Source organism: Oncorhynchus kisutch, linkage group LG6 (assembly GCF_002021735.2).
Source record: "Oncorhynchus kisutch isolate 150728-3 linkage group LG6, Okis_V2, whole genome shotgun sequence".
Lineage (NCBI taxonomy): Eukaryota > Metazoa > Chordata > Actinopteri > Salmoniformes > Salmonidae > Oncorhynchus > Oncorhynchus kisutch.
The window spans coordinates 5,189,597-5,214,348 of NC_034179.2; the positions used below are offsets into that span (position 1 = coordinate 5,189,597).

General features: G+C 45.7%; 1 protein-coding gene across 1 annotated transcript in view; it reads right to left on the reverse strand.

The window, feature by feature from the left end:
* trabd2a (TraB domain containing 2A) overlaps window positions 1-24,752 on the reverse strand; it is a 130,262-nt gene that overhangs the window by 10,693 nt on the left and 94,817 nt on the right. Inside the window, exons 5-6 of the mRNA XM_031826043.1 lie at window positions 22,861-22,951; window positions 9,865-10,137 (exon numbers count right to left, since the gene is read on the reverse strand). Coding sequence (XP_031681903.1) covers window positions 9,865-10,137; window positions 22,861-22,951 — 364 coding nt within the window. The remainder of the gene's footprint in view (window positions 1-9,864; window positions 10,138-22,860; window positions 22,952-24,752) is intronic.

Genomic DNA, 24,752 nt, shown 5'->3' on the forward strand with positions numbered 1-24,752 from the left:
GGAATAGGGTTTCATAGGGCTCTGGTCTAAAGTAGTGTACTATATAGGGAATAGGGTTCTATAGGGCTCTGGTCAAAAATTGTGCACTATATAGGGAATAGGGTTTCATAGGGCTCTGGGCTAAAGCAGTGCACTATATAGGGAATAGGGTTCCATAGAGCTCTGGTCTAAAGTAGTGCACTATATAGGGAATAGGGTTCCATAGGGCTCTGGTCTAAAGTAGTGCACTATATAGGGAATAGGGTTCCATAGGGCTCTGGTCTAAAGTAGTGCACTATATAGGGAATAGGGTTCCATAGGTCTCTGGTCTAAAGTAGTGCACTATATAGGGAATAGGGTTCCATAGGGCTCTGGTTTAAAGTAGTGCACTATATATATATATATAGGGAATAGTGTTCCATAGGGCTCTGGTCTAAAGTAGTGCACTATATAGGGAATAGGGTGCCTTTTCAGACTCACATTGGACTGACCAGAGGTCCAAATTACCCAGCATATTAAATCAGTCTGGAACTCTTTTCATCACTGGGCATATGCTTGTACTTAATATGATTTCCTTCTCATTGATTGGTCTTGGCAACAGGGCCTTGGCAACAGCAGGCAGGCAGCAGCTTTCTTGGATATAGCCGACGCCTGTTCCTTTTAGAAACATTCAGGTACGTTTTAGGTACAATAGGTATCCATTTTATTACCTGAAGTTCTGGCTGAGCCTTTAAGCAGGTGTGTGCATCCCAAATGGCACCCTATTCCCTATATAGTGCACTACTTTAGACCAGAGCCCTATGGAACCCTGTCCCCTATATAGTGCACTACTTTAGACCAGAGCCCTATGAAACCCTGTCCCCTATATAGTGCACTACTTTAGACCAGAGCCCTATGAAACCCTGTCCCCTATATAGTGCACTACTTTAGACCAGAGCCCTATGAAACCCTATTCCCTATATAGTGCACTACTTTAGACCAGAGCCCTATGGAACCCTGTCCCCTATATAGTGCACTACTTTAGACCAGAGCCCTATGAAACCCTATTCCCTATATAGTTTTTATTTTTATTTTTTATTTTTATTTCACCTTTATTTAACCAGGTAGGCTAGTTGAGAACACCTTTATTTAACCAGGTAGGCTAGTTGAGAACACCTTTATTTAACCAGGTAGGCTAGTTGAGAACAAGTTCTCATTTGCAACTGCGACCTGGCCAAGATAAAGCATAGCAGTGTGAGCAGACAACAAAGAGTTACACATGGAGTAAACAATTAACAAGTCAATAACACAGTAGAAACCAAAGGGGGAGTCTATATACAATGTGTGCAAAAGGCATGAGGAGGTAGGCAAATAATTACAATTTTGCAGATTAACACTGGAGTGATGAATGATCAGATGGTAATGTACAGGTAGAGATATTGGTGTGCAAAAGAGCAGAAAAGTAAATAAATAAAAACAGTATGGGGATGAGGTAGGTGAGAAAGGGTGGGCTATTTACCAATAGACTATGTACAGCTGCAGCGATCGGTTAGCCGCTCAGATAGCTGATGTTTGAAGTTGGTGAGGGAGATAAAAGTCTCCAACTTCAGCGATTTTTGCAATTCGTTCCAGTCACAGGCAGCAGAGTACTGGAACGAAAGGCGGCCAAATGAGGTGTTGGCTTTAGGGATGATCAGTGAGATACACCTGCTGGAGCGCGTGCTACGGATGGGTGTTGCCATCGTGACCAGTGAGCTGAGATAAGGCGGAGCTTTACCTAGCATGGACTTGTAGATGACCTGGAGCCAGTGGGTCTGGCGACGAATATGTAGCGAGGGCCAGCCGACTAGAGCATACAAGTCGCAGTGGTGGGTGGTATAAGGTGCTTTAGTGACGAAACGAATGGCACTGTGATAGACTGCATCCAGTTTGCTGAGTAGAGTGTTGGAAGCCATTTTGTAGATGACATCGCCGAAGTCGAGGATCGGTAGGATAGTCAGTTTTACTAGGGTAAGCTTGGCGGCGTGAGTGAAGGAGGCTTTGTTGCGGAATAGAAAGCCGACTCTTGATTTGATTTTCGATTGGAGATGTTTGATATGAGTCTGGAAGGAGAGTTTGCAGTCTAGCCAGACACCTAGGTACTTATAGACGTCCACATATTCTAGGTCGGAACCATCCAGGGTGGTGATGCTAGTCGGGCATGCGGGTGCAGGCAGCGACCGGTTGAAAAGCATGCATTTGGTTTTACTAGCGTTTAAGAGCAGTTGGGGGCCACGGAAGGAGTGTTGTATGGCATTGAAGCTTGTTTGGAGGTTAGATAGCACAGTGTCCAAAGACGGGCCGAAGGTATATAGAATGGTGTCGTCTGCGTAGAGGTGGATCAGGGAATCGCCCGCAGCAAGAGCAACATCATTGATATACACAGAGAAAAGAGTCGGCCCGAGAATTGAACCCTGTGGCACCCCCATAGAGACTGCCAGAGGACCAGACAGCATGCCCTCAGATTTGACGCACTGAACTCTGTCTGCAAAGTAATTGGTGAACCAGGCAAGGCAGTCATCCGAAAAACCGAGGCTCCTGAGTCTGCCGATAAGAATATGGTGATTGACAGAGTCGAAAGCCTTGGCAAGGTCGATGAAGACGGCTGCACAGTACTGTCTTTTATCGATGGCGGTTATGATATCGTTGAGTACCTTGAGTGTGGCTGAGGTGCACCCATGACCGGCTCGGAAACCAGATTGCACAGCGGAGAAGGTGCGGTGGGATTCGAGATGGTCAGTGACCTGTTTGTTGACTTGGCTTTCGAAGACCTTAGATAGGCAGGGCAGGATGGATATAGGTCTGTAACAGTTTGGGTCCAGGGTGTCTCCCCCTTTGAAGAGGGGGATGACTGTGGCAGCTTTCCAATCCTTGGGATCTCAGACGATATGAAAGAGAGGTTGAACAGGCTGGTAATAGGGGTTGCGACAATGGTGGCAGATAGTTTCAGAAATAGAGGGTCCAGATTGTCAAGCCCAGCTGATTTGTACGGGTCCAGGTTTTGCAGCTTTCAGAACATCTGCTATCTGGATTTGGTTAAAGGAGAACCTGGAGAGGCTTGGGCGAGGAGCTGCGGGGGGGGCGGAGCTGTTGGCCGAGGTTGAAGTAGCCAGGTGGAAGGCATGGCCAGCCGTTGAGAAATGCTTATTGAAGTTTTCGATAATCATGGATTTATCAGTGGTGACCGTGTTACCTAGCCTCAGTGCAGTGGGCAGCTGGGAGGAGGTGCTCTTGTTCTCCATGGACTTCACGGTGTCCCAGAACTTTTTGGAGTTGGAGCTACAGGATGCAAACTTCTGCCTGAAGAAGCTGGCCTTAGCTTTCCTGACTGACTGCGTGTATTGGTTCCGGACTTCCCTGAACAGTTGCATATCACGGGGACTATTCGATGCTATTGCAGTCCGCCACAGGATGTTTTTGTGCTGGTCGAGGGCAGTCAGGTCTGGGGTGAACCAAGCGCTGTATCTGTTCTTAGTTCTGCATTTTTTGAACGGAGCATGCTTATCTAAAATGGTGAGGAAGTTACTTTTAAAGAATGACCAGGCATCCTCAACTAACGGGATGAGGTCGATGTCCTTCCAGGATACCCGGGCCAGGTCGATTAGAAAGGCCTGCTCACAGAAGTGTTTTAGGGAGCGTTTGACAGTGATGAGGGGTGGTCGTTTGACTGCGGCTCCGTAGCGGATACAGGCAATGAGGCAGTGATCGCTGAGATCCTGGTTGAAGACAGCGGAGGTGTATTTGGAGGGCCAGTTGGTCAGGATGACGTCTATGAGGGTGCCCTTGTTTACAGAGTTAGGGTTGTACCTGGTGGGTTCCTTGATGATTTGTGTGAGATTGAGGGCATCTAGCTTAGATTGTAGGACTGGCGAGGTGTTAAGCATATCCCAGTTTAGGTCACCTAACAGAACAAACTCTGAAGCTAGATGGGGGGCGATCAATTCACAAATGGTGTCCAGGGCACAGCTGGGAGCTGAGGGGGGTCGGTAGCAGGCGGCAACCGTGAGAGACTTATTTCTGGATAGAGTAATTTTCAAAATTAGTAGTTCGAACTGTTTGGGTATGGACCTGGAAAGTATGACATTACTTTGCAGGCTATCTCTGCAGTAAACTGCAACTCCGCCCCCTTTGGCAGTTCTATCTTGACGGAAGATGTTATAGTTGGGTATGGAAATCTCTGAATTTTTGGTGGCCTTCCTGAGCCAGGATTCAGACACAGCAAGGACATCAGGGTTAGCAGAGTGTGCTAAAGCAGTGAGTAAAACATACGTAGGGAGGAGGCTTCTGATGTTGACATGCATGAAACCAAGGCTTTTTCGATCACAGAAGTCAACAAATGAGGGTGCCTGGGGACATGCAGGGCCTGGGTTTACCTCCACATCACCCGCAGAACAGAGAAGGAGTAGTATGAGGGTGCGGCTAAAGGCTATCAAAACTGGTCGCCTAGAGTGTTGGGGACAGAGAATAAGAGGAGCAGGTTTCTGGGCATGGTAGAATATATTCAGGGCATAATGCGCAGACAGGGGTATGGTGGGGTGCGGGTACAGCGGAGGTAAGCCCAGGCACTGGGTGATGATGAGGGAGGTAGTATCTCTGGACATGCTGGTAGTAATGGGTGAGGTCACCGCATGTGTGGGAGGTGGGACAAAGGAGTTATCAGGGGCGTGAAGAGTGGAACTAGGGGCTCCATTGTGAACTAAAACAATGATAACTAACCTGAACAACAGTATACAAGGCATATTGACATTTGAGAGAGACATACAGCGAGGCATACAGTAATCACAGGTGTTGAATTGGGAAAGCTAGCTAAAACAGTAGGTGAGACAACAGCTAATCAGCTAGCACAACAACAGCAGGTAAAATGGCGTAGACTAGGCAACGGGGCCAACAGATAGAACAAACAAGCAGAATGGAGTACCGTGATTAATGGACAGTCCAGCGTGCATCAGCTATGTAGCCAAGAGATCAGTGTCGAGGGGGCAGCGGTGGATGGGGCAGGGAAGCTGGCCTGGCGAGTGTTATCCAAGTTTAAAAAAAACTAACAATGACTAAATAGCTTGTAGCTAGTTAGCTGGTTAGCTTCTGGAGGTTCTTGAGTGTGTTCTAAAAATAAATAAAAAATAATTGCGATTCCGTATCACATTGGGTGAGGCAGGTTTCCGGAAGGTATAAACAAATTAAAAGTCAAAAGAGATAGAAAGTAAATATGGGTCCGGTGAGCGTTTGAGACGCGGCGATTCAGGCGGTTAGCAGGCCTGTGCTAACAAGCTAACAGTTTGTAGGCCCGGGCTAGACAAGGTAGCAGTTAGCGGGCCGGAGCTGGACAAGCTAGCAGTTAGCAGGCCGAATTAGCAAGCAGGGAGATAGCGAGGGCTAGAGAGTTAGCCTTTGGGGGACGTCGCGATGGGGTGAGTCTGTTTATTCCTCTTCATGCGATGACATCGGTAGACCGGTCGTGGGCCCGGGTATTGTAGCTCAGGAGTAGCACAGGTGCTACGGCCGGGCTAGCTTCAAGCTAAGTGGGTGGAAACGCTAGCCAGGAGTAATCCGAGGTTGCGGTTTAGCTAGATAGCTAGTTGCTGAAAAATCCAGCTGAAAGATGTTCCGTTTGCGGTGGGAATCCGGGGATGAAAAATAAATAGGTCCGTTGTGCTCTGGTTAAAGTCGCGTTGTACGAACAGGCGAGAGCTTTCCGAACTACAGGTTAGATGATGACCGGTTAGCTGGAGACCGCTAGCATACCCGCTGGTTAGCTGGCTAGCTTCAGTTGAGGGGTTCCGAAGTAAATATAAATACTTTAGGAAAAATAGCTACATTGGGTGAGTCGGGTTGCAGGAGAGTATTTGGAAGCTTAGGGTTTAGCAAAATGTTTTCAAAGAGATATGTGGAGAAAATATGTAAAAAACGAAAAATAAACGATATATACAGGGACACGACAGGACAGGACGACAGGACAGGACGACCTACTGCACGACCTACTGCACTACTTTAGACCAGAGCCCTTTTCCCTATATAGTGCACTACTTTAGACCAGAGCCCTATGAAACCCTGTCCCCTATATAGTGCACTACTTTAGACCAGAGCCCTATGAAACCCTGTCCCCTATATAGTGCACTACTTTAGACCAGAGCCCTATGAAACCCTGTCCCCTATATAGTGCACTACTTTAGACCAGAGCCCTATGAAACCAGATTTTTTACACCTTTATTTCATCTTTATTTAACTAGGCAAGTCAGTTAAGAACACATTATTATTTTCAATGACGGCCGAGGAACAGTGGGTTAACTGCCGTGTTCAGGGGCAGAACGACATATTTTCACCTTGTCAAAAAACAATCAATCATAATCACTAGTTAACTACACATGGTTGATGATATTACTAGATATTATCTAGCTTGTCCTGCGTTGCATATAATCTGACTGAGCATACAAGTATCTAAGTATCTGACTGAGCGGTGGTAGGCAGAAGCAGGCACATAAACATTCATTCAAACAGCACTTTCGTGCGTTTTGCCAGCAGCTCTTCGTTGTGTGTCAAGCATTGAGCTGTTTATGACTTCAAGCCTATCAACTCCCGAGATGAGTCTGGTGTAACCGTAGTGAAATGGCTAGCTAGTTAGCGCAGCCTAATAGCGTTTCAAACGTCACTCGCTCTGAGCCTTCTAGTAGTTGTTCCCCTTGCTCTGCATGGGTAACGCTGCTTCGATGGTGGCTGTTGTCGTTGTGTTCCTGGTTCGAGCCCAGGGAGGAGCGAGGAGAGGGACGGAAGCTATACTGTTACACTGGCAATACTAAAGTGCCTATAAGAACATCCAATAGTCAAAGGTTAATGAAATACAAATGGTATAGAGAGAAATAGTCCTAGAATTCCTATAATAACTACAACCTAAAACTTCTTACCTGGGAATATTGAAGACTCATGTTAAAAGGAACCACCAGCTTTCATATGTTCTCATGTTCTGAGCAAGGAACTGAAACGTTAGCTTTCTTACATGGCACATATTGCACTTTTACTTTCTTCTCCAACACTTTGTTTTTGCATTATTTAAACCAAATTGAACATGTTTCATTATTTATTTGAGGCTAAATTGACTTTATTGATGTATTATATTAAGTTAAAATAAGTGTTCATTCAGTATTGTTGTAATTGTCATTATTACAAATAAATAAATAAAGATATCGGCCGATTAATCGGTATCGGCTTTTTTGGTCCTCCAATTATCGGTATCGGCGTTGAAAAATCATAATCGGTCGACCTCTACTAGAAACATCAGGAGATTTTCCTTTCAGGACTGGGATTGTCTATGGCTCTGTCACCCATACCCATAGGGAATAGGGTGCACTACTGTTAACCAGCGCCCATAGGGAATAGGGTGCACTACTGTTGACCAGCACCCATAGGGAATAGGGTGCACTACTGTTGACCAGCGCCCATAGGGAATAGGGTGCACTACTGTTGACCACAGCCCATAGGGAATAGGGTGCACTACTGTTGACCAGCACCCATAGGGAATAGGGTGCACTACTGTTGACCAGCGCCCATAGGGAATAGGGTGCACTACTGTTGACCAGCACCCATAGGGAATAGGGTGCACTACTGTTGACCACCACCCATAGGGAATAGGGTGCACTACTGTTGACCACAGCCCATAGGGAATAGGGTGCACTACTGTTGACCAGCACCCATAGGGAATAGGGTGCACTACTGTTGACCAGCGCCCATAGGGAATAGGGTGCACTACTGTTGACCAGCACCCATAGGGAATAGGGTGCACTACTGTTGACCAGCACCCATAGGGAATAGGGTGCACTACTGTTGACCATCGCCCATAGGGTATAGGGTGCACTACTGTTGACCAGCACCCATAGGGAATAGGGTGCACTACTGTTGCCCAGCGTCCATAGGGAATAGGGTGCCATTTGGAATGCACTCTAAATGTTCAGCTTTATTTGCCATGGAGAATAAATAAATAAAGTCTGGAAACAGGCGGTTTCTGTCTGCCAGGAGACCTTCGAGGACTGGAGCGAGCCGTCCGTCTGACAGATCCTGGACTTTCAGCAGGCAGAAACACAGAAATGGAAGTTGGGATAAATTGTTTCAGTGTTTGAAATGGTAAATTACATTCATACCCTCCATCTGTGTCAACATGCTGGAGGGTCAACGGCTGGCTCAACAAACGGCTGGTTCAACAAATGGCTCAACAGACGGCTCAACAAACGGCTGGTTCAACAAATGGCTCAACAAACGGCTCAACAAACGGCTGGCTCAACAAACGGCTGGCCGGTTCGAAACTGGAGACAGTTTCCACTCATTCGCCCATTGCCTCAGCATAGATTTGACAACTACTATTGGCCGCGTGGAGGAAGACAACTGGATGTACTTGTTCAATTAAAATGACTAAAAGGATTATTTTGAATTTAGCATTCATCCTTTTGTCAGCCTTGACAGTTAAAAAGGTAAATCGGTTAAGCTATAACACGACTTATGTCTATGATAATTCCTGGATATTTTATATTAAACTAAAGGCCGGTTTCCCTTTCAATTGGCATTTTCCATTGAGCTTTTCAGTCCTGGGTTTAGGAAACTGACCCTATATTTATTTATAACCAGTCAGAGAATCAACCATGTTAACAATTGTGTGGTTATTCTTCATAGCAAATTTAACAATGCTCTCTTTGTGATCTTAGTCACATTTCTGAAAATAGAACCATGTTTTTGTCACAAAGTTATCTTGCCTGCAGCTACAATCTTCCTGGACGTATTTCCTTTCCATAACACTGAACCAGTAGAGAACCCAGTCTTGACAAATAAATATAAAGGTATGTATAAATAACATGTATGTTGTGGGGGAAACTTATCTCATGGGCTGGGTGTGATGTGATTGGTGGTTGTGATGTGATATGATTGGTGGTTGTGCCTGCGTCTCTAACAGGAAGTGTCAGTTAAAGGTTAGATTCCCCCTTGACAGAGCAGTAACACCCAGTACTGACAAGTACACTGGCCAGACTTTAAGCCGTAAAGTGATAGCTACCTAGGACAAGATCTGCTTCTCAACTGTCTTGACATCTAGATGAGGTGAGTGTAATACCTGTGATGTCACATTCTAAGGAAAATAACATCATATTTTTTATTTATTTTATCTTTATTTAACCAGGCAAGTCAGTTAAGAACAAATTCTTATTTACAATGACAGCCTACCAGGGAACAGTGGGTTAACTGCCTTGTTCAGGGGCAGAACGACAGATTTTTACCTTGTCAGCTCAGGGATTCTATCTAGCAACCTTTCAGTTACTTCCCCAAAGCTCTAACCACTAGGCTACCCTGCCGACCCTACACTCTAACCACTAGGCTACCCTGCAAACCCTACACTCTAACCACTTGGCTACCTGCCACCTCTACACTCTAACCACTAGGCTACCTGCCACCTCTACACTCTAACCACTAGGCTACCTGCCGCCCCTACACTCTAAACACTAGGCTACCTGCCACCTCTACACTCTAACCACTAGGCTACCTGCCGCCCTACACTCTAACCACTAGGCTACCTGCCTCCTCTACACTCTAACCACTAGGCTACCTGCCACCTCTACACTCTAACCACTAGGCTACCTGCCACCTCTACACTCTAACCACTAGGCTACCTGCCGACCCTACACTCTAACCACTAGGCTACCTGCCGACCCAATAAGATGCTGCTATGCTAATCACCACCCATAGCTATTTAATATATACCATTTAGCAGATGCTTTTATCCAAAGCGATCTCTGTGGGAATTGAACCTAGGACCCAACTGAAGTACACTTATATCATTGTAGTACTAAAATCTTTAGTGCTTTTCTCACTAGATCAGTAACACAACCATCTCACCTCTCTTCGATGCGAACCCAGAGGTCATTAAACTGTCCGTTTCTCTGATGTTTCCTCTGTTTGTTACGGCGTTTCTTCTTCAGCTTGCGGTCCATCTTGTCCATCAGCTCCAGGCTGGGGGAGTGACGAGGTATGTTGGGTAGTGGGTTGTCCTGCAGAGGGTGCTGTTGCTCCTCATCATGAAGCTCGTGGAGGAACGGCTCCAGGTAAGGGGACTCATCCAGGTTGTGACCCAGAGAATGACCCGTCTGGTCGGGGGCCGATATCGATCGACTGTGGTGATGGAGAGAGTAATGTTGGAAATAGAGAACAGTTATTAAAAGACCTTGGATTTAAACTGATGAGATGTAACAGACCCAAAAAACTGTAACTATAACTAACTGTATCTGGTAAATTACCAGCAAAGATATTGTAATCAGACCACAGATACTTTTGAAAAAGTCGATTATTACTTCTAGAATTACTTTTAAATGTTTGCGAAAAACATTTTTGGGACACCTTTCTATTTTGTCAATGATAATCACAATCAGCATTTAAAAAAAGAAGCAAATTCAATTTTGTCGGTAACACAAGTGACCACTATGATGACACACCAAATGATGACCACCAATCAGAGACCACTATGATGACACACCAAATGATGACCACCAATCAGAGACCACTATGATGACACACCAAATGATGACCACCAATCAGAGACCACAATGATGACACACCAAATGATGACCACCGATCAGAGACCACTATGATGACACACCAAATGATGACCACCAATCAGAGACCACTATGATGACACACCAAATGATGACCACCGATCAGAGACCACTATGATGACACACCAAATGATGACCACCAATCAGAGACCACTATGATGACACACCAAATGATGACCACCAATCAGAGACCACTATGATGACACACCAAATGATGACCACCAATCAGAGACCACAATGATGACACACCAAATGATGACCACCGATCAGAGACCACTATGATGACACACCAAATGATGACCACCAATCAGAGACCACTATGATGACACACCAAATGATGACCACCGATCAGAGACCACTATGATGACACACCAAATGATGACCACCAATCAGAGACCACTATGATGACACACCAAATGATGACCACCAATCAGAGACCACTATGATGACACACCAAATGATGACCACCAATCAGAGACCACTATGATGACACACCAAATGATGACCACCAATCAGAGACCAACCACTATGATGACACAACAAATGATGACCACCAATCAGAGACCAACCACTATGATGACACACCAAATGATGACCACCAATCAGAGACCACTATGATGACACACCAAATGATGACCACCAATCAGAAACCACTATGATGACACACCAAATGATGACCACCAATCAGAGACCAACCACTATGATGACACACCAAATGATGACCACCAATCAGAGACCAACCACTATGATGACACAACAAATGATGACCACCAATCAGAAACCACTATGATGACACACCAAATGATGACCACCAATCAGAAACCACTATGATGACACACCAAATGATGACCACCAATCAGAGACCAACCACTATGATGACACAACAAATGATGACCACCAATCAGAGACCAACCACTATGATGACACAACAAATGATGACCACCAATCAATTACTTAAAAATCATACAATGCGATTTTCTGGATTTTTGTTTTAGATTCCGTCTCTCACAGTTGAAGTGTACCTATGATAAAAAATTACAGACCTCTACATGCTTTGTAAGTAGGAAAACCTGCAAAATGGGCAGTGTATCAAATACTTGTTCTCCCCAGTGTATATCACTTATTATTGACATCTACATGCATTGATGTGAATCACACTGCTGTTCTCTCATTTAGCTATTTGTGCCTTACGGTTTGTGGTTGTTGTGGATGGCTGTTGTACACTGAGTGGACAAAACATTAAGAACACCTGCTCTTTCCATGACAGACAGATCAGGTGAATCCAGGTGAAAGCTATGATCCCTTATTGATGTCACTTGTTAAATCCACTTCAATCAGTGTAGATGAAGAGGAGGAGACAGGGTTAAAAAAATATTTTTAGGCCTTGAGACAATTGAGACGTGGATTGTGTATTTGTGCCATTCAGAGGGTGAATGGGCAAGACAATATATTGAAGTGCCTTTGAACGGGGTTTGGTAGTAGGTGCCAGGCACACCGGTTTGTGTGTCAAGATCTGCAACGCAGCTGAGTTATTCACGCTCAACAGATTCCTGTGTGAATCATGAATGGTCCTCCAGGCAACTTGACACAACTGTGGAAAGTATTGGAGTCAACATGGGCCTGCATCCCTGTGTAATTGAGGTGGCTCTGAGGGCAAACGTGGGTGCAACTCAATATTAGTTTTTGTTTTTGTATACAGTATGTGTATTTGAACCCAGTAATGGTCGAATTGAAGACTGCATATTAGCTGCATAATCAATCTTTGTTTTTGCGACCAGTCAGTGAAAAATGGTCTCTTGCAACAGCTGTATGGTACAAATCCACTATGGAATAACGGTTTGAGAGAGTTCATCCCTTCTAAACTCCTCTGTGGTTTTGTGCTCCACACTGTCAAAAAGAAGAAGAACAGTTTGTTTTAAGAACGATTGGGGCTTTTACTGCTCAATCTATTTCTTGCTGATCCGGGGAAAAAAAATATATATATATCCATAGGCCTAACAGACACAAACTCACACACTTTGATAGACTTAATCAGCTGCATATTATCAAGATATCAAAGAGTCACCAACTAAAAGGTAAACAATATATTCCTGTAGCAAATGCAGCATATGGTGAATGCAGTTTCATGCATTTATTTTCCAACTGGAATCAATGAGCCCAATCAGTCGTCCATGACAACAAAATGATAAACAACAATCAGTCATCCATGACAACACAATCATAAACAACAATCAGTCGTCCATTACAACACAATCATAAACAACAGAATAGGCTGATAAGTCCTTAGTTTTTGGGGTTATGCTCAGGTAAAACAATTTGGATAATAATAATATTTCTCTATTTTCAAGTCCTATTCTAGAAGATCAAAAGGTTATTAAATTAATTGGAATTACTGTAATTCTGATAGGCTTGGTTTTCAATGTAAAGATAGGGCCTAATCGTCACATGGGATGACGCTGGAGAGACAGAGCAGGTACGGAGGAGTCAAACATTTAATAAGGAACGGACATGGAACGAGACAGGAACAGCGTCAGCACACGAGTAATACAGACAAAACACAATGAATGCATCAGCAGGGAACAGAGCAGGGAACCTGACTTATATAGGGGAGGTAATAAACAGGTGTTGAGTGAGTCCAGGTGAACAGAGCAGGGAACCTGACTTATATAGGGGTGGCAGGTAGCCTAGTGGTTAGAGTGTAGGGGTGGCAGGTAGCCTAGTGGTTAGAGTGTAGAGGTGGCAGGTAGCCTAGTGGTTAGAGTGTAGGGGTGGCAGGGTAGCCTAGTGGTTAGAGCGTTGGACTAGTAACCGGAAGGTTGCAAGTTCAAATCCCCGACCTGACAAGGTACAAAATCTGTCGTTCTGCCCCTGAACAGGCAGTTAACCCACTAGGCTGTCATCGAAAATAAGAATTTGTTCTTAACTGACTTGCCTAGTAAAAAAATCTATTAAAAAAAATAAAAAATGGCAACCAGCATACTTAATTTAGCTTGTACAAGTATCCTTCCCCAATAGTTTTTTTATTTGACCAGGCAAGTTAGCTAAGAACAAACTCTTATTTACAATGACAGCCTACCAGGGAACAGTGGGTTAACTGCCTTGTTTAGATTAACAGATTTTTACTTTGTCAACCTTGTCAACTTGATCCAGCAACCTTTTCCAACTTCAGTGAATTTTGCAATTCGTTCCAGTCATTGGCAGCAGAGAACTGGAAGGAAAGGAGGTCAAAGGGGGTGTTGGCTTTGGGGATGACCAGTGAAATATACCTGCTGGAGAGTGTGCTACGGGTGGGTGTTTCTATGGTGACCAGTGAGCTGAGAAAAGACAGAGCTTAACCTAGCAAAGACTTATAGATGACCTGGAGCCAGTGGGTTTGGCAATGAATATGTAGCGAGGACCAGCCAGGCATTTAAGAGCAGTTAGAGGCCACAGAAGGTGTGTTGTATGGCATTGAAGCTTGTTTGGAGGTTTGTTATCACCGTGTCCAAAGAAGGGCCAGATGTATGCAGAATGGTGTCATCTGCGTAGAGGTGGATCAAAGAATCCCCTGCAGCAAGAGCGACATCATTGATACAGTATATACAGAGAAAAGAGTCGGCCCGAGAATTGAACCCTGTGGCACCCCCATAGAGACTGCCAGAGGTCCGGACAACAGGCCCTCAGATTTGACACAGTTCAGATTTGAACTCAGTCTGCGAAGTAGTTAATGAACCAGACGAGGCAGTCATTAGATAAACCACGGCTGTTGAGTCTGCCGATAAAAATACGGTGATTGACAGAGTCGAAAGCCTTGGCCAGGTCGATGAAGATGGCTGCACAGTACTGTCTTTTATCGATGGCGGTTATGATATCATTTAGGACCTTGAGCGTGGCTGAGGTACACCAGTGACCAGCTTGTAAAAAAGATTGCATAGAGGAGAAGGTACGGTGGGATTCGAAATGGTCGGTGATCTGTTTGTTCACTTGGCTTTCGAAGACTTTAGAAAGGCAGGGCAGGATGGAAATAGGTGTGCAACAGTTTGGGTCAAGAGTGTCTCCCACTTTGAAGAGGGAGATGACCGCGGCCGCTTTCCAATCTTTATGAATCTCAGATGATAAGAAAGAGTGGTTGAACTATATCTATATCTATTCCTAGTTGTAATTTTTTTGAATGGGGCATGCTTATTTAAGATGGTGAGGAAGGCACTTTTAAAGAATAGCCAGGAATCATCTACTGCCGGGATGAGGTCAATGTCATTCCAGGATACCCAGGCCAGGTCGATTAGAAAGGCCTGCTCACAGAAGTGTTTCAGGGAGCGTTTGACAGTGATGAGGGGTGGTCGTTTGGTCGCAGACCCATTACGGATGCAGGCAATGAGGCAGTGATCGCTGAGATCTTGATTGAAGACAGAAGAGGTGTATTTGGAGGGTGAGTTAGTTAGGATGACATCTATGAGGGTCCCCGTGTTTACAGATTTGGAGTTGTACCTGGTATGTTCATTGATAATTTGTGTGAGATTGAGGGCATCGAGCTTGGATTGTAGGATGGCCGGGGTGTTAAGTATGTCCCAGTTTAGGTCACCTAGTAGCACGAGCTCAGAAGAAAGATGGGGGGCAATCAATTCACATATGGTATCGAGGGCACAGCGCGGGGCAGAGGGAGGTCTATAGCAAGCAGCAACTTGTTTCTGGAAAGGTGAATTTTTAGAAGTAGAAGCTCGAATTGTTTGGGTACAGACTTGGATAGTAATACAGAGCACTGCAGGCTATCTTTGCAGTAGATTGAAACAACGCCCCCTTTAGCAGTTCTATCTTGGCGGAACATTTTTATAGTTAGCGATGGAGATTTCAAGGTTTTTGGTGATTTCCTAAGCCAGGATTCAGACACGGCTAAGACATCCGGGTTGGCAGAGTGTGCTAAAGCAGTGAGTAAAACCAACTTAGGGAGTAGGCTTCTAATGTTAACATGCATGAAACCAAGGCTTTTACGGTTACAGAAGTCAACAAATGAGAGCACCTGGGGAGTGGGAGTGGAGCTAGGCACTGCAGGACCTGGATGAACCTCTATATCACCAGAGGAACAGAGGAGGAGTAGGATAAGGGTATGGCTAAATGCTATACGAACTGGCCGTCTAGCCCGTTCGGAACAGAGAGTAAAAGGAGCAGGTTTCTGGGCACGATAGCATAGATTCAAGGCATAGTGTACAGACAAAGGTAAGGTAGGATGTGAGTACATTAGAGGTAAACCTAGGCATTGAGTAATGATGAGAACTGAAGGGATTTGGTCTACTGAAGGGATGAGGTCAATATCCTTCCAGGATACCCGGGCCAGGTCGATTAGAAAGGCCTGCTCGCAGAAGTGTTTTAGGGAGTGGTTGACAGTGATGAAGGGTGGTCGTTTGACCGCGGACCCATAACGGATGCAGGAAATGAGGCAGTGCTCGTTGATATCCTGGATGAAAACAGCAGAGGTGTATTTAGAGGGACAGTGTGTCCGGATGATATCTTTGTGGTATGCCCATGTTTACAGATTTGGGGTTGTACCTGGTAGGTTCCTTGATCATTTGTGTGAGATTGAGGGCATCTAGTTTAGATTGTAGGACGGCCAGGGTGTTAAGCATATCCCAATTTAGTTCACCTAGCAGTATGAACTCTGACGATAGATGGGGTGGGGGGAATCAATTCACATATGGTGTTCAGGGCACAGCTGGGAGCTGAGGGGGGTCTATAACAAGTGGCAACAGTGAGGGACTTCTGGAGAGATGGATTTCTGGAGAGATGGAATTTTAAAAGTAGAAGCTCGAACTGTTACCAATAGCGATCACACACCTAGACCAATAGCGATCACACACCTAGACCAATAGCGATCACACCCCTAGACCAATAGCGATCACACCATTAGACCAATAGCGATCACACCATTAGACCAATAGCGATCACACCCCTAGACCAATAGCGATCACACACCTAGACCAATAGCGATACTGCCAGCATTTTGATTTACCACTAGGTTTGATCAAATAGAGGCCTTCATCTTATACAGAATATTTTGTGTGTAAAATGAATGAGTGAATTTACATTCATCTGTTCATTGTGTGATTACTGGGTAGTAAGATAATATATTCTTAATGTGGCCAGATTTGCCATATTTCTTTGTTGGAGTGAGTGACTAACTAACATTTAGCAAGCTTAGTTTTAATATTTTACCTTTATTTAATTAGGCAAGTCTGTTAAGAACAAATTCTTATTTGCAATCACAGCCTACCCCGGGCCAATTGTGCGCCGCCCTTTAAGACTCCTAATCACGGCCGGTTCTGAAACAGCCTGGAATCGAACCAGGGTCTGTAGTGACGCCTCTAGCACTAAGATGTAGTGCCTCAGACCGCAGTGCCACTTGGGAGCCCATGATTGTTCCATTATGTGTTTATGTTAAGTTACATAGAAAGCTGGTATCCCACTGTACCACCAGACACTGGTATCACACTGGACCACCAGACACTGGTATCACGCTGTACCACCAGACACTGGTATCACGCTGTACCACCAGACACTGGTATCACGCTGTACCACCAGACACTGGTATCACACTGTACCACCAGACACTGGTATCACGCTGTACCACCAGACACTGGTATCACACTGTACCACCAGGCACTGGTATCCCACTGTACCACCAGACACTGGTACCACCAGACACTGGTATCACCAGGCACTGGTATCCCACTGTACCACCAGACACTGGTACCACCAGACACTGGTATCCCACTGTACCACCAGACACTGATATCACCAGACACTGGTACCACCAGGCACTGGTATCCCACTGTACCACCAGACACTGGTATCACCAGGCACTGGTATCCCACTGTACCACCAGACACTGGTACCACCAGACACTGGTATCACCAGGCACTGGTATCCTACTGTACCACCAGACACTGCTACCACCAGACACTGGTATCCCACTGTACCACCAGACACTGGTACCACCAGACACTGGTATCACCAGGCACTGGTATCCAACTGTACCACCAGACACTGGTACCACCAGACACTGGTATCCCACTGTACCACCAGACACTGGTATCACCAGGCACTGGTATCCCACTGTACCACCAGACACTGGTACCACCAGACACTGGTATCCCACTGTACCACCAGACACTGGTATCACCAGGCACTGGTATCCCACTGTACCACCAGACACTGGTACCACCAGACACTGGTATCCCGCTGTACCACCAGACACTGGTACCACCAGACACTGGTATCCCACTGTACCACCAGACACTGGTATCACCAGGCACTGGTATCACCAGGCACTGGTACCACCAGACACTGGTATCCCACTGTACCACCAGACACTGGTACCACCAGACACTGGTATCACCAGGCACTGGTATCCAACTGTACCACCAGACACTGGTACCACCAGACACTGGTATCCCACTGTACCACCAGACACTGGTATCACCAGGCACTGGTATCCCACTGTACCACCAGACACTGGTACCACCAGACACTGGTATCCCACTGTACCACCAGACACTGGTATCACCAGGCTCTGGTATCCCACTGTACCACCAGACACTGGTACCACCAGACACTGGTATCCCGCTGTACCACCAGACACTGGTACCACCAGACACTGGTATCCCACTGTACCACCAGACACTGGTATCCCACTGTACCACCAGACACTGGTATCCCACTGTACCACCAGACACTGGTATCCCACTGTACCACCAGACACTGGTACCACCAGACACTGGTATCCCACTGTACCACCAGACACTGGTATCCCACTGTACCACCAGACACTGGTATCCCACTGTACCACCAGACACTGGTATCCCACTGTACCACCAGACACTGGTACCACCAGACACTGGTATCACCAGACACTGGTATCACCAGACACTGGTACCACCAGACACTGGTATCACCAGACACTGGTACCACCAGACACTGGTATCCCACTGTACCACCAGACACTGGTATCCCACTGTACCACCAGACACTGGTATCCCACTGTACCACCAGACACTGGTATCACCAGACACTGGTACCACCAGACACAGGTATCCCACTGTACCACCAGACACTGGTACCACCAGACACTGGTATCACCAGACACTGGTATCACCAGGCACTGGTATCCCGCTGTACCACCAGACACTGGTACCACCAGACACTGGTATCACCAGGCACTGGTATCCCACTGTACCACCAGACACTGGTACCACCAGACACTGGTATCCCACTGTACCACCAGACACTGGTATCCCACTGTACCACCAGACACTGGTATCACGCTGTACCACCAGACACTGGTACCCTGCTGTACCACCAGACACTGGTATCCTGCTGTACCACCAGACACTGGTATCCCACTGTACCACCAGGCACTGGTATCCTGCTGTACCACCAGACACTGGTATCCTGCTGTACCACCAGACACTGGTATCCTGCTGTACCACCAGACACTGGCATCCTGCTGTACCACCAGACACTGGTACCACCAGACACTGGTATCACGCTGTACCACCAGAAACTGGTATCCTGCAATACCACCAGACACTGGTATCCCGCTGTACCACCAGACACTGGTATCACACTGTACCACCAGACACTGGTATCACACTGTACCACCAGACACTGGTATCCTGCTGTACCACCAGACACTGGTACCACCAGACACTGGTATCCTGCTGTACCACCAGACACTGGTATCACACTGTACCACCAGACACTGGTATCACGCTGTACCACCAGTCTGACAGGGGACCTAGACCACTAAAAACATGTAGTCAATTACAACAGAGTAAGAGCGGCACAAATCAACATTCAAACTCCACGTGTGGAGTGGAGGAACTGTGTGTAGCCTAGACTACTGCTCTGAAAACACAAAGAGTCCATTCGGCTTGTGAACGTTTGAATTTACAAGAACCCTTGGGATGTTCTGTAGCTGATCATGTGGATAGTGGGATAGGGCCTGTTCATTCTATGTACTCAGATTGTATTCAGGCTGTGTGGCATTGGGGCTTTATGGTCACTTCGCCCACAGGAAGACATTCTTATGCCCTGAAACAACAGAACGTCCAAATATTTTACAATGAGCAGTGAAGGATGGAGGTCACAGTGTCTTTGTTATAATGTGTTTAATATGTATAATATATTTGCAGTGTGTATAATTTGCAGTAATTATTTTGTTTCTGCAATTATGTCTTGTGTATAATAATAACATGTACTATGTGTATGCTTTTTGTATAATGTATATACTATTTGTATAATGTGTATTCTAACATGTACAATGTGTATACTATTTGTATAATGTGTATACTACCATGTACAATGTTTATACTATTTGTATAATGTGTATACCAACATGACAATGTGTATACTACCATGTATAATGTGTATACTACCATGTTGTATACTACCATGTATAATGTGTATACTACCATGTTGTATACTACCATGTATAATGTGTATACTACCATGCTGTATACTATCATGTATAATGTGTATACTATCATCTATAATGTGTATAATGTATAGTAGCAGTCAGGTCTGAAGGCTGATTTATACTTTGTCTGAGGACAATTAGAACGCGACAAGTGCCGCTGGTCAAAACATCATTCAATTTATACTCCGGTGGACTGTCCGTAGACCGTCGCTGCGACTGTCACTTCACCCTTCTGGCAGACAGATGAAAAAAAGTTCAACTTTGACCCTGTCGCTGTGTCCGATGTTGTGGTTACCTGGCTGACGAGAGCAATGAGAGGTCTAAAATTATTTGATAGAATGCCCTGCTTTTACTTCATCACACTCACAACCGTAAAATAATTTCTGTAATTAGCTCGCCGTTAACTTGTAAATAATGATCTTATTGTGAGTTTATTTTCTTGTAATAATGAATTAAAATGAGCTTAAGTTAAAAGACGTTGTCAGTTATGATATGGGCATTATTTGAACTGGCTAGCCAGATAACTTAACACTAGCTAGCTAACTAACAAGCTAACGTTGTCAGTTATGATATGGGCATTATTTGAACTGGCTAGCCAGATAACTTAACACTAGCTAGCTAACTAACAAGCTAACGTTGTCAGTTATGATATGGGCATTATTTGAACTGGCTAGCCAGATAACTTAACGCTAGCTAGCTAACTAACAAGCTGACGTTGTCAGTTATGATATGGTAATTATTTGAACTGGCTAGCCAGCTAACTTAACGCTAGCTAGCTAACAAGCCAGAAACTAACCAAAACATAGTTTCGAAAGTTTTAGTTGCCTGGTTTGCTATATTAACATATACTAAAATACATTTGTAAACAGATGGGTTTATTGGAGTTAAAACACAACATTATTGCTATTTTTTACCACCGTGCTGCTGTCATGCAGCGCGTCTTTCTTTGTGTTTCTATAGTTTTTCATAATGGCAACAAGTTGGATGTCGGACGACAATAGAATGTTCACAATGGTCACCGCGACAACTGTCTACTGACATATCGACAGACCAACTGTAAAATCAGTCTTAAGACAATTGGCTCATTCATCCCCCTCCTCTCCCCTGTAACTATTCCCCAGGTCGTTGCTGTAAATGAGAATATGTTCTCAGTCAATTTACCTGGAAAATTACTGATAAATAAACAAGACAGCATGACGTTGGCCGGTGTGAGGACAACAAGGCCTGATGAGGTTAGCACTGTGGCTACGATACTACGAGCATCGATAATATCACTGACCTCGCAGTAACACCACCTACACTACACTAACTCTGACACACTGGGCTAGTTTGTTTATTTTTCAATTCGCCAAACATCCACATCAAAATGCCCCTCATGCCTATACAAGTCTACTTAATGGTATTAACAATCTGTAGACATTCCTCTTTGAGGAGAGATTGAGTCTTCAGAAGACATTGGAGGGTAGTCAGATACATAGGGTACGGTGGGAGGGGTTAGAGTGGAAGTGGGATTTATGGGTAGGCAGATAGAGAGGGTGGGGGGGGGGGTAGAGTGGAGGTGGGATTGTGGGTAGTCAAATAGAGAGGGTACGGTGGGGGGGTAGAGTGGAGGTGGGATTGTGGGTAGTCAAATAGAGAGGGTACGGTGGCGGGTTAGAGTGGAGGTGGGATTGTGGGTAGGCAGATAGAGAGGGTGGGGTGGAGGGTTAGAGTGGAGGTGGGATTGTGGGTAGTCAGATAGAGAGTGTGGGGGGGGGTAGAGTGGGATTAGAAGTGGGATTGTGGGTAGTCAGATAGAGAGGGTATGGTGGAGGGTTAGAAGTGGATGTGGATTGTGGGTAGTCAGATAGAGAGGGTGGGATGGAGGGTTAGAGTGGAGGTAGGATTGTGGGTAGTCAGATAGAGAGGGTGGGGTGGAGGGTGGAGGGTTAGAGTGGAGGTTGGATTGTGGGTATTCAGATAGAGAGGGTGGGTGGGGGGGGGGTAGAGTGGGATTAGAAGTGGGATTGTGGGTAGTCAGATAGAGAGGGTGGGATGGAGGGTTAGAGTGGAGGTGGGATTGTGGGTAGTCAGATAGAGAGGGTGCGGTAGGGGGGTTAGAGTGGAGGTGGGGTTGTGGGTAGTCAGATAGAGAGGGTGCGGTATGGGGGTTAGAGTGGAGGTGGATTGTGGGTAGTCAGATAGAGAGGGTGGGGTGGAGGGTTAGAGTGGAGGTGGGGTTGTGGGTAGTCAGATAGAGAGGGTGCGGTGGGGGGGTAGAGTGGATGTGGGATTGTGGGTAGTCAGATAGAGATGGTGCGGTAGGGGGGTTAGAGTGGAGGTGGGGTTGTGGGTAGTCAGATAGAGAGGGTGCGGTAGGGGGTGTTAGAGTGGAGGTGGGATTGTGGGTAGTCAGAGAGGTACGGTGAGGGGTTAGAGTGGAGGTGGGATTGTGGGTAGTCAGATAGAGAGGATGCAGTGGGGTGGGGGGGGGTAGAGTGGAGGTGGGATTGTGGGTAGTCAGATAGAGAGGGTGGGGGGGGTTAGAGTGGAGGTGGGATTGTGGGTAGTCAGATAGAGAGGGAGCGGTGGGGGAGGTAGAGTGGAAGTGGGATTGTGGGTAGTCAGATAGAGAGGGAGCGGTGGGGGAGGTAGAGTGGAAGTGGGATTGTGGGTAGTCAGATAGAGAGGGTGTGGTGGGAGGTTTAGAGTGGAGGTGGGATTGTGGGTAGTCAGATAGAGAGGGTGTGGTGGGAGGTTTAGAGTGGAGGTGGGATTGTGGGTAGTCAGATAGAGAGAGAGGGAGGGTGGGTAGTGGTTATGTGTTGGTGAGGACAGCGAGAGGTGTATTATTACCTGTTAATGGGCTGCCCTGCAGGAGTGTGCTCCACTTCATAGCCCTGACTCCTCAGCACATCAATCACTGTGTTGTTGCCCAGGAAGTGACCTGCAATAAAACCACAGTTCTCGTGTTAGGGTCAGGTGTCTCTGTTTCAGTCTCTGTTTCAGTCTCTCTGTTTCAGAGACGCTGCAAGTCAACAGGACCAAGGCCGTGCCACTTAGCCAACCAGACCTGGGTTCGAATACTATTTGAAATATTTTCAAATACTTAAAACTGTGCTTGATTGAGCTTGAAACAAAAGTAAAGTCCCAAATGTTCAACCCCTGCCCACCTGGTACTCCAGGATCAGGCTAAAGCAAACTAGGCCTGGTAACACTTGCCAGACAGCCCTCTCAGAGCCGTGGGAATGGCAGCGCCGGCTAACTCACTGTAACACTATATCTAGCTCAGCTCCCACAGAGTAGTCCAAGTGAAATACAACAAACCAAGATAGATATTTCACCATTATTCTGGTTATTTCACCATTAATCTGGTTATTTCACCATTACGTTGGGTATTTCACCATTACTCTGGTTATTTCACCGTTAATCTTGTTATTTCACCATTACTCTGGGTATTTCACCATTAATCTGGTTATTTCACCATTACTCTGGGTATTTCACCGTTACTCTGGTTATTTCACCGTTAATCTTGTTATTTCACCATTACTCTGGGTATTTCACCATTAATCTGGTTATTTCACCATTACTCTGGGTATTTCACCGTTAATCTGGTTATTTCACCATTACGCTGGGTATTTCACCATTACTCTGGGTATTTCACCATTACTCTGGGTATTTCACCATTACGCTGGGTATTTCACCATTACGCTGGGTATTTCACCATTACCCGGGTTATTGCACCACTAATCTGGTTATTCCACCATTACTCTGGTTATTTCACCGTTAGTCCGGTTAGTTCACCGTTACTCTGGTTATTTCAAGCATAAATCTGGTTATTTCACAATTACTCTGGTTATTTCACCATTACTCAGGTTATTCCACCATTACTCTGGTTATATTGATTCTCATTAAGTTAAAAAAAACACATAAAGGGTCATCGAGTCAGTCGCTGCCTGGGAGCTTTTAGCTTAATGTGCACTTTTAGTGTTTTAACAACTAACTGACTATGGCCACTGGTAAATTATAGAAACAGAGAGTGGATCAGCTTCAGTGAAGTAGGAAGAGAAGGAAACAGAGAGTAGATCAGCTTCAGTGAAGTAGGAAGAGAAGGAAACAGAGAGTAGATCAGCTTCAGTGAAGTAGGAAGAGAAGGAAACAGAGAGTAGATCAGCTTCAGTGAAGTAGGAAGAGAAGGAAACAGAGAGTAGATCAGCTTCAGTGAAGTAGGAAGAGAAGGAAACAGAGAGTAGATCAGCTTCAGTGAAGTAGGAAGAGAAGGAAACAGAGTGGATCCTCCTCTCTCCAGCTCTCCTTTCCTCTTCTCTTCTTCTCGCCCTTCTCTCCTCCCACCCCTCCTCTTCCTCTCTCCTTCCCCACCCCTCTCCTTCCTTCTTCTTCTCCCCCCACTCTCTAGGTGAAGTGAAGCATTGTTGGTTCAGGTTGCGGCACGTCACAAAAGGAAGGAGTCTCTCCTTGTCCTCACAAACTAAGCCATGTAGCGTGGCAGTGTGTCAACAAAGTCAGAGCCTTTCATGGAGCCTAACTACCACAGCCTAACTAATATGTGACAAGTGAAGAACAACACAGTTAAGTTCCAACATTCCCCTATAGTCCCCTGAAACAATACAGTTAAGTTCCAACATCCCACTATACTACTAGTTCCCTAACCAGTCACTCTGCTACATGTTCCCTAACCAGTCACTCTGCTACCTGTTCCCTAACCAGTCACTCTGCTACCTGTTCCC